Source organism: Quercus suber, unplaced genomic scaffold, assembly GCF_002906115.3.
Source record: "Quercus suber isolate HL8 unplaced genomic scaffold, Cork oak 2.0 scaffold_248, whole genome shotgun sequence".
In the NCBI taxonomy this organism is placed as follows: domain Eukaryota; kingdom Viridiplantae; phylum Streptophyta; class Magnoliopsida; order Fagales; family Fagaceae; genus Quercus; species Quercus suber.
Window position 1 is genome coordinate 74,704 of NW_027069704.1, and position 11,360 is coordinate 86,063.

Sequence of the window (11,360 nt, forward strand, 5' to 3'; positions counted from 1 at the left end):
TAAAGATGAATTAATTATTTACTTATAATGAAATTTGATGTCATTTTCCTATGATTTAAATGAGAAATAATTTATTTGAAATATGATATTTCTGATCAAATTTAGTTGCTTTTGCAACAATCGAGACAAAGTCTATTAAAAGAAAAAAAAAAAACACAATCAAGAATGCAACAAAATAATTGAAGGATATTTGAAATTTTATTTTATCAAAAAAATATTTGCATTCTTGATCTTGAGTAGGCATTAAACATGCATGCTTATGCTTGTAAGTCACTATATCATGCAATTTTTAAATTTCTAAACTCATATAGTGTGATCAAATCACTATCCTACCCTTATTATTTTTCAATTTTGCCTATAAAATATATAGAACATTAAATATTATAATTTTTTATAAGAAAATTTATTGAAATATTGGAGAAAACTAATAACACATTGTCTTCAAGAAAGAAGTAGAGATTGGCTACACTTTCCAATCTTGAAGAAAGGTTCGCAAGTGTCTCTGCCACATATATTTCTTAGATATGTTTATAGTTATTTTAAATTTTATTTTCTTCCCCTACTTTTTAATTTATGTTTCCAAAGTTTAGATATCGAATTCTAAAATTTTAGATAGTCATTTAATTTGATGCAAAGTATAGGTTACATTGTGAATTAGATGTTTTAAATAAATAAATGAAACTTATAGTAGTAGTTGGAAAGGATAAGGACGACTACTATTCTACATATCAATTTAATATTAATTTTCTATTAGCTAGTGTATGATTCTTGCACTATCTTAACAAAATTTATATTTGTTATCTTACATAACCTCTTTGCATATATATATATATATATATTAATTGAATTTATATAAACACTTTTTTAGAATATTCTAGCATCATATTTTCTTTAAATGGAAGATCTCCTTTGATGAAGATGCTATTTCAACATAACACCTTGTGGGCAAGGTGTTTTCAAGGAGAGGGAAATGTTAGGAATGCTATAGACATATGAAGAATAATTATGTATTGAAATTTAGTTAGTTAGTTAGTTATAATTCCAAACATGTTTATCACATTTAGATATGTTGGAATTATTAATGCACATAGGGAATAGTAGAACCAATAGGATGAGGCATGGTGCTAATGAGATTAGAGCTAATTCTCTCTTAATCTCTCTCTTTCTCTATGGAGTGTGACTACTTCGAATTAAGTCAATTTCCTTACAATTCCTATAATTCCTATACACTCCCCTATTAGGAAACTTCTACAATTTTTACAAGACTTTCACAACAAATCATAGGTGGTAAATTATAACTAATTCTAATTTGAATTCACCAATAAAATTAATTTTTTTTACCTACCATTAATAGTCACTAACAACTTGTTACTTAGGATTTGTTGTGAAAGTATCATAAAAATGTTGTGGACATAACATTTTTCTAAGAGTTATTAGTATAACTTTAGAGTGGAGCATGTGTCATAATAAATATTATTATTGTAATATTATATCAGTAACCAAAATCATGAATTTTATATTTAAGGCAAACTAATAAAAGAAAGAAAATATTTGTATTTTATTAGAATAGACAAACTCTCTTGTAGTTTCATAAATAAAATAGGTAGGCAGCACATTTTTGCATTTTAGGATGATTTATAACTAACTTCTTAATTAAAACAAAAAAAAAAAAAAACAAAAAAAAAATAACTAACTTCTTAATGAATGCTTTTCTGATTGCCTGATATGACTCATATCTACTTGGCATTTTCTTGGTTTCTTTATATAAATTGACTAATCCGTATTGCATGATATCTTTACTAGTTGCTGATGCGATGTGTGGGAATATATAAATATTATGTGATGAGGTGCAATATATACAAAGCAACAATTATTTCAAGTATTGTCTTTTTTTTTTAATTTTTTTATGAAGATTTCTACATGTACTTTTTTATTTTATTTATATTTTATCTTTACAAATATATCATTTTTATTTTTATTTTTGGTATGTTTGATAATATTTTTTTAAGGTGAATTATATTATTCAAACTTCTATTATAGTCTGTTATATTTGCCTAATATATTTATAAGTTTCATATTTTATTTAAATTTCTCATCTCTTAACTATTAAGGAATAAGGAGATTGTTATGATAATCAAAACTCATCACAAAACTATAGCATTATCTTAACCAAAATCTAAAATAAAACCATAGGAATAAAGGTAGACTTTATTATGATTTACTACTCAAACAATTGGTAGGCACATTCGGATTCGTAATCATGTAGATTTATTTTTTTTTATTTTTTATTTTTATATATAAACTTAAATTCCTATTAAATTTAAAAAAAAAAAACCATCAACTTTAAATGATATCAAATTTATACAAAATAAGATGCGAAGAAGAAGAGTCGAAATATGAAAAAGAGAAAAGGATGAAGGAAGTTTATCATTTAAGTAAAAAGTAGTAGGGAGATAAAGTGCTAAAGAGGGAGGGAAAAATTGGAAAAAATGTAATAGTAGATGTGGACTAATAAAGAGAAGAAGAATATATATATTATATATATATATATTTTTATAGGGAGAAGAAAAGTTTAAAAAGAGAAAAAAAAAGTGATAATGTGTACAATGACAGAGTGGCAAAATTTATTGCATACATTAATATTTATATATATATATATATATAAAAAATTATGGAAAGAAAATGATTATATGGCCGCTAACGTAGTTTACATAAACGTAATAATAATAAATGTTACTTAGGTTTTAGATATATATAAATATAGATTACATATTTATATGACTTTTATTTGCAACAGAATTATTATATCATAGGAAGAGATAAGAAGAAAACCTTTTGGAAAGTGTTAAAGATTGACAGGTTGGAGAGTTCTGAGCTAAAAATTTATGAAGATTCTACAACATACAGAGAAGATGAGTGTGCTGAGCTGTTAAAAAGGCTAGATGAAGGAAATAAAAAAATAGGTGGACTTAAATTAGTCACAGCTTGTTATGGAATCGTCGGTATGTTATATGTGCAAGATTTTACCACCATGCAATCATACAAAAATGTATATATATTGAGTATCTTTTGGGCTCGTGTTTTCTTTCAGGGTTTGTCAAATTTTTGGAGCCTTATTACATGCTGCTTATAACAAAAAGAAGGAAGATTGGTGAAATTTGTGGTCATGCAATATATGCTATTACAAAAAGCAAAATGATTCCAATTTCAAATCCTACCGTGCGGACCTCAATGGCTTATTCTAAGAATGAAAACAGGTAAGTATCATTCAAATTCATTGCCGATTTTGATAGTAGTAGTCTGTCCAAGATATATCTAATAATGCATCATCAATATTTGACATAACTGAAGATATATTATTTTGTTTTACTTTTTTCCATATTTGACATGATTGAAGTTAAATAAATTTGTTTTACTTTTTTTTTTCATATTTGACATAGGTATCAGAAGCTTCTTTGCACAGTGGACCTTACAAAGGACTTCTTTTTCAGCTACTCATATCAAGTTATGCGTAGTCTTCAAAAGAATTTATGTGAATATAAGACTGGACAATGCATTTATAATAAAAAGTGTGTTTGGAATGCATTCTTAACAAGTGAAATCCGGAATACTCTCAAAAATACTGTGTGGACAGTTGCCTTAGTTCATGGCTTCTTTAAACAGGTATGGGATAGGGAACTTTTCAAAGGTACTCAATATAGAACATATTTAAATTTACTGAAATTGAACAATCATATAGATTTTCTTTTGTTTTTGTACGCTACACTAATCATGCTACTGGAAATCCAACTGCTAGACTAAGCTTTTTTCATTATCAAAATCAATACCTTTGATTGCTATTAAATATGCAATGAGTTGCCTTTTCTTTCATCTTTTACTAGGGGCTACCCAGTTGGTATAAGCTTATTTTGAAATTGGGGATATTTGAAGAAACTAGACAAAGAAAAAGTGAATTGTTTTTTGAAAAATTGAGGTTTGAAAATGCATAACTAGTTTGTTTATGTAGCGAGTATATGTAATCCATTTATGAAGATCTATCTGAAGTAAGAATAATTCAATAGGAACATCACAAACCAAAAAACTTAAATCTTTTAGCTAAGTTAAACAACTTAGCTGTTGATGATTTATGCATGCCTGGTGTTTCCCAAATATCTCTAACTTTATTTAACAGAAGAGAAGAAATCAAAGGTTTGAATGATATTGATGATTTGAAGTTTTGTTATCCAGGTCAAACTTTCTATATCTGGCAGGGAATTTACATTAACCCTTATTGCTAGACGTTCTCGTCTTTATGCTGGAACCAGGTATGAAGAATTGGAGATGGCACATTCTTTTGTTGTACATTTGATATGCCTAAGTTTCCATGACTTTATTTTTCTTTCTTCTGACGCAGATATTTGAAACGTGGTGTAAACAAGAGGGGTAGAGTAGCTAATGATGTCGAGACAGAACAGATTGTGTCTGAAGAAGGTCGCACAATGCGAATAAGTTCTATTGTGCAATATCGAGGTTCAGTCCCCCTGATTTGGTCCCAGAATATTTCAGGATTTCGTAAATTCAAACCTGAATTTTCTTGTATGAATCAAGCGCATCCAATTTTTTACATTCTCATTTCTCATTGATAACTTTTCATTTATTCAACTGACTTTTCTTTTGATTTACAGTAGCATCAGAACAACATAACTATGAAGCCACAAGACTTCATTTTGAGAATCTTGCCAAAAGATATGGAAAGCCAATAATTATATTGAGTTTACTAAAGGTATGCCTTTCTATATTAAATGAGGAGAGAGATGGGACATTATTCTTTGGAATGACAAAACAGTATAGTTGTAGCTAGTTCAAATTTGATAATGGTTCAAAAAATTGAAAAAATAACTCAAGTAATGAAGTAAACAAAGAAAATGTAAAGAGCATTCTGTTCACTACATATATATATATATATATATATATGAGCAAAGTTTTAAATGAGCATTTTCAAAAATTGGTCAAGTTTGTCTAAATGATTAAAAATTTTACTCTTCAAATTGAGCTAAATTTGGCAGTGCTTAGACTTGTGGAAGAAAAAAAAAAACCGTAAGAGGTGGAAAAATGAGTCTTGCAAAGTAGAATCTTGGCACGATTTTAAAATGTCAGAATAGAAAGATACTATCTTTGTATCCATAAAAAAAGAAATAAAAAGGTGCTATCTTTGTTTTGTGCTCATTGCTATAACCTCTTGCTTAGCTAAAATAATAATGTTTGTCATCACCTCTTTTTTGTCTTTCATTCTTTACCATCAACTGTGAGCTGTAAATATTAGTCTACCATTTCCCAAAATATTTATAAGTAAAATTTTAAAAGATTCCTTTAGATGCCATTAAGCAACAGTGATGATAATGTGTGCAGATTTTGATTTGACTTTCATAGCTCACTTCATTTAAGATTTGTACCCTGTCGTGGGCATAACCATCTAAAATTGGAACTTTATGTAGACTTCATAGTCTACATACTAGCAAAAGTAATTGTGGATCTACTCCCTTCTCCTTGCCTAGGAGGAGCTGATTTATGATTAATATGTGCTCTTCTAGTAATTCTATTTTCATTTTCTTCCCATTTGATCACAATTATTGTTTATTAATAGACACGTGGAAAGAAGCGTGCAGAAAAAAATCTAAGTGCAGCATATGCAAAAGCTATTACATCCATCATTGAGAATTTACCAGAGAAGAATCACATAAGGTTTTGTCGTTGGGATTTAAATACACACATGTACCACAGAAGGTACTTTGTCTTTCACTTGTATATATAATAGCTATAGATTTCTTATTATTTAAAGTATGATTGACATTAATATGAAGCATGATTGACATTAATAGAGAATGAATCTTTTGCTGCAGGGCTATACAGGAACTGAAACAGCTAGGAGAATTTTTTGCTAATACATTGGACTTAACTGGCATGTTCTATTGTCATGTACCACAGAAATTGTGTTTGGAGGGATTTTTAAACTTATCCTACTTTGAGTAAGCCTGATACATATTGGATGCTATTTGCTTGAATTAGTATCTCATGTCATTTAGTTTCTTGTATATGGTATGAATATGAATTTTCAGAGTTGTATCATTAACATTCCCGTTTGTCTATCCACTTGACATGTTTTTCCAGACCAATTTAGTTGTAACTTGCAACTAGTTAAATCCTGATAACATTACCATGGAATGGAAATTGAATATTCCAGTCTGGCCTATTTTTCGTATGGGTGTCTATATATATATATATATATATTAAACGGTTATTCTCATGCTCTCATTTCCTGATTTGGAGTTTCTTCACCAAGCCATTGCTTTATAATTTGCAAGTGGTGATTGCCAACACATAATTTACTGTATGTACATTTCTTTATACGTATGTATGTATGCTTGCAAGTAAATGATGTTGGATCAGCCTATAAAAAGCTACTTAGACTCTCCGGAGCCTTCATGGAATGATTTTCTATTTCTTAGGCTTTAAGATACTTGCTATTAGTTCAAATTTTTGACAGTTTTGATGGTTTAGTTCAAATTTTGACAGTTTCCTTTTGCTGCAGTGAGAATAATGGTCAATTCTCTAGAGAGAATCTCAATGAAAATGAGGATGCTGATAACCTAGAAACAAAAGTTGGTGATGGTGTTGGTAGTGGAGATGTAAATAGAAAATATGGTGTCAAATCCACAATGTCTCAGAAAGGGGTCCTAAGGACTAATTGCTTAGACTGCTTAGATCGCACAAACATTGCCCAATATGTGTATGGGCTAGTTGCCCTTGGACGTCAACTGCATGCTTTGGGATTTATAGAATCCCCAAATGTTGATTTGAAAAATCCTTTGGCTGAGGATTTAATGAAAGTTTATGAGGATATGGGTGACACACTTGCACTACAATATGGTGGTTCCCCAGCACACAATAAGGTAATCCTTCTAAATTTGGTGAATGATGTATTTACAATATCTAAAATTTATTAGATGTGAATGGAAATGAAAATTCCTATGTGTTTGCTATTTAAAATGATTATTACCTAGGATTGATTTCCAGGAAGGAATTTTAAGGTCTTTTGAGATCTTAAATTAACCATGAACGGTCCGAAGCTCTAAGCAATCAATTTTTTCATCACCTTACTTAGCAGGTTCAATACCCATAGCCAGGGCAAAACTGGATTAAATTCTAAATATATTGTAATTAGAAATTAAATAGAATCCTAATGCACCTTTTTCTCATTATAACCCCTTGCTGGCCAGCTGGCCCCAACTAGATACATTTGCTGTGACATAATGCCAGTTAATTCTTATCTTCTTTTTTTTTCTAGCTTAGACGCATGTTTCATATTCTTGGTTAAATTTCAACTCTCCCAGCTGTTCACAATTTTGCATTGGTGATGCTAAATAGATATTTGCTGAGATCAGAGGTCAATGGAAACCAGCAGCCGGTTGCCAAGATCTTATTAAAACTGTACAAAGATTTTACAGCAATGCCTTCTCAGATTTTGAGAGACAAGATGCAATTAATGTGTGAGTCAGTTACTTAATAATAGTTAATTCACTATGGAAAATTAGCCTGCAAAATTTATCATTCAAATACTAAGTGCATCAACCAAGAGAGTTGGAGAAAATCTAATCAATTATATGACTTGAAATTTGTGTAGGTTCTTGGGCTATTTTCGTCCACAACTGGGTAAGCTATCTCTGTGGGAATTGGATTCAGGCCAGCGTTTCAATGTTGGGAGGTAATTTTTTGATGAGCATGTTGCACACAGATTGTTGTGCTGCCTACATTTTATCATTTTCAATTGAATGCAACTTCTGTAAAGAATCAGTTAGGTAATAACTATGTATTTGCCAAGTATTCTTTTAACTCACAATAATCTGTAGGTAATTGTATTTTCTTCCATAGTTTTGAGGTTAGACTTTGGTTATGAGACAGTTTTAAGAATTAGTTTCCAACACAGGAAGAACTAAGAAGATTAAAATGTTTTAGGAACACTTGGGAAATGTTTGCATTGCTGTTTTTCTTTGAACACTTTGGAAAGCAAGTTTAATATGGCATTTACCTTATAGTTATCCTTTAGCCTTTTGTATAGTTATTGAATGTTTCTGAGAAGTACCTTTTGGTCCATTAGTTATCATCAAGGCTTTCCATTATTGTTCAGTGCTCCATATGGATGGTGTTGAAGTTTCTTGTCAAATTTCAGTTTGAATTTCTAGTTTTTGTATTAAGTTCTAGTGTTCCTAACTTCTTCCTATTTTACTGATGCGGGAAGCGTAAAGAACTTTCTTTTTAGTCCCGTTTGATTTTTGATATCAATTATACTGTTTTTGGTCAATTGGATTTTATTTTAGGTCTTAGTAGCTTAATTAGATTATTAGTATTTTATTTAATTTTCTAGAGTAAAGGATATATTTGTAATTTAATGATTGAGATTTTCCAAGGCATTTAGAATTAGGATTTCCTAAGTCAACTAGAATTTGGGCTTAGTAGTCTATATAAGCATAGTATTGAACTCCTATGGAGACATTTTACAGTTTTATTGATGAATACATTTCCTGTGGAACTTATCCAATGATCACTCCGACTAACCCTAGGTGTTAACTCCTATATGTTCTCTCTCTCTCTCTCTTGTTTGGTGTTGACTCCTAGCAACCTTAGGAGCTAACTCCTAGGTTATCTATCCTTTATTTTTCTGTTTTTCAATTTCATTGTTGCATCATTTTAGTTTTGTCTTGCGTTACACTACTCTCATCATCTGGTTCCATTTGCCTCTTCTATATTTCTCTTTCAGCTACATCAAAATTTCCTAAAAGATTAGGTCATCTCAACAAACCAAATATCATCAAAAGAAAATAATAAATTTTAAAGTAGCTACAATAAAGTATAGACATGCATAAATGCATGCAAAGATACACAAAACTTTAAACACATAATTTTCTTTCCATGAAGCCCAAGTTTTCAACTCTCTTGCTTTTGAACAGCTAATAAGATTTTTCAATCTTCTCTATGAATATAAAAAATAAGTCACCTCACATCTCTGATATCCACTTGAGAAATATTTAGTCAAAGGTGCTATTAACAAAGTTTATGTGAATGTGAGGAGGGGAAATTAATTGATTATACAATTTCAAGATCCTTTTAATTTGTTAATAGTCTTTTTTTTTTCAAGAACTTGTTAGGTTTTAATCTTGGCTAATTCCTATGAAAAGATTAAGAGTAAAAACGCATTGAAATTAGTTGTACTTGTGTTAGATTAGAACTCGGTAAGAGTTAATTGAAGAAAATTGAAATCAGAGAATTTCGCTCAAGCAAAATTCAAATTCGCTTGAGCAAAACATTAATTCAGATAGAAACTTTGTGAGTACTTCACTTGATGTGCACTTGAGTGAAATTGTCATGATTTAAAATCCAAGTTTGACTAGAAGATGTATTCTTGCTCAGTGTTTACCCTACTTCATGCATCTATATTGATATCAACACATCTGATATAGCCAAATGTTTGGGATAAAGTAAAAAACATATATTATTATTATATATTAAAAATTTTGTAAAATTTATAAAAATAATCATATAAATTATTTTAATATAATAACCTATGCACATCTATAGAAATTAATATATGCATTTACATTAGCTAATTCAATGAATATAAATGCAATAAAGAAAATCTCAAATAATGCATCACATGCCTAAACCAAACTCTTCATTCTTTAAATGTCAAACTAAAAAATAAATAAAACCTATTTAGTAAAAAATAAAAAAGAAATTCAAGGCAAACAATTTGGTTTTTCATTAATTGTTTACGCTGATCAGTCAACAACAAGATCACCTTTAGACGGAGATCATATCAAAATTTGTAATGTTCAGGAGTCAAACAATTGTTTTAATATTAGTGTGCACGTAATCCCCTCTCAAAAGACAAAGTCTAAATAATAAATATATGCGCATCACGTTCAATCTGGAAACTCAATTATAATGATTATATATATTATAATCAACACGAAACAAACCCAAAATTCAAAGCTTAATCTTTATCGTATATACAAAGAAGCTGACCAGAAAGAAAGCAACCAAGAAAATACAGTGAAAAAAAAATTACATATATATATATATAATCAACACGAAACAAACCCAAATTGATCTTTATATAAGCTGACCAAAAAGAAAGCAATAAAGAAAATACAGTGGAAAAAAAAACTATAATCATAACATATAAACTAAAGAAAAGCACACACAAAACATATAGAGACAGAAATTGCTTAATTCTCTATGAAATATATTTACCGAAAAAGTCTCATAGAGCCTGAAACTTTGCAAGCAGCTCTCAGATGACTCTGAACCCATGATAGACCACCAAAACCTCGTTACTCCCAAGCGCTTTATCACTGCACAATAAACCTTCCAATATCAATCTTCACACACACATATACAGCCCAAAAACATATATTATATATACATAAAATGTGACACAACAGTGTGTAATATTATGAGAACGAATAATATGAGACTAAGATTGAGAAAAAACATATATTATATATACATAAAATGTGACACAACAGTGTGTAATATTATGAGAACGAATAATATGAGACTAAGATTGAGAAGAAAGAAAGTTAAACGAGGTCATACGTACCCAGTTGATGAAACTTTATCCTTATGCTTTTTTCTGTTTCCAAACAAAGCGATAATCAGATAACTATGGCGGAGGCAGAACCCACAACTTTCGGAGGCTGAAACAACAACAACAATGATAATGATATGATCCATATGGAGGTTTAGACTTTTTAGGCTTTTATTGTTTGCTTGCTTGCTTGGCTTTTATCCATACGTATCTTTTTTGTGTGAATCTAGGGACTACAGGTTAAAGGATAAACTTATAAGTGTTTCTGTAAAAGAACTCTTATATCATTCTGTTTCTTCTTTTTTATAAGAAGGCAAATTCAGAAAGCTTCTCCTCATGACATGTATTTTTTGCAAAGTATTCGGTCAAAGTCTTGTAACACTAGCAGCTATCATTTATATAAGTTTTTTTTTTTCTTAGCTTTATATAAATACATATATAACTTTTATGTGAAACAAATTTTTTTTAGGCTAAAATGTAAAACCAACACTTTAAGTTTTTTATGATTTCATTACGGTTCCCTAACTTTATTTTCGTTCATTTCAATTCTCTAAGTTTCAGATTATTCAATTTATTTAATTAAAGCCTTCCGTCAAACTTTTGTTAAGATTTTTTTGAAAACAAAAAAAACTGAAAAATATATTTCAATCATTAATTGAGTTTTTTTAATTAAAAATTTTTGAAGATAAATCTAAAAAATTGAAAAATTAACCACAACATATAACAAAAATGGATG

The 11,360-nt window shown here is 29.4% G+C and overlaps 1 protein-coding gene and 1 long non-coding RNA gene across 2 annotated transcripts; one reads left to right on the forward strand and one right to left on the reverse strand.

Annotated features, from left to right (window-relative positions):
• Positions 1-2,690: 2,690 nt before the first annotated feature.
• On the forward strand, positions 2,691-7,777 carry LOC112004837 (phosphoinositide phosphatase SAC2). The gene is made up of 12 exons (XM_065780823.1): positions 2,691-2,717; positions 2,765-3,002; positions 3,092-3,257; positions 3,441-3,663; positions 4,228-4,304; positions 4,394-4,575; positions 4,665-4,762; positions 5,624-5,763; positions 5,880-6,005; positions 6,569-6,929; positions 7,405-7,526; positions 7,661-7,777. The coding sequence occupies exons 1-12, from the start codon at positions 2,691-2,693 to the stop codon at positions 7,743-7,745; spliced, it is 1,845 nt and encodes a 614-aa protein (XP_065636895.1). The 3' UTR covers positions 7,746-7,777.
• A 2,310-nt stretch (positions 7,778-10,087) lies between these two features.
• LOC136070633 (uncharacterized) lies at positions 10,088-10,975 on the reverse strand. Its single transcript, XR_010631874.1, has 2 exons — positions 10,637-10,975; positions 10,088-10,388 (listed from the first exon to the last, which is right to left on the reverse strand). It is a non-coding gene; the product is annotated as an uncharacterized LOC136070633 (long non-coding RNA).
• Between the last annotated feature and the right edge of the window lie 385 nt (positions 10,976-11,360).

Coding starts and splice junctions, on each gene's coding strand:
- LOC112004837 (XM_065780823.1), top strand. CDS start 2,691: ATGGCCGCTAACGTAGTTTACATAAAC. Junction 6,006..6,568: donor TTAAACTTATCCTACTTTGA/GTAAGCCTGATA, acceptor CTTTTGCTGCAG/TGAGAATAATGGTCAATTCT. Junction 7,527..7,660: donor AGACAAGATGCAATTAATGT/GTGAGTCAGTTA, acceptor AAATTTGTGTAG/GTTCTTGGGCTATTTTCGTC.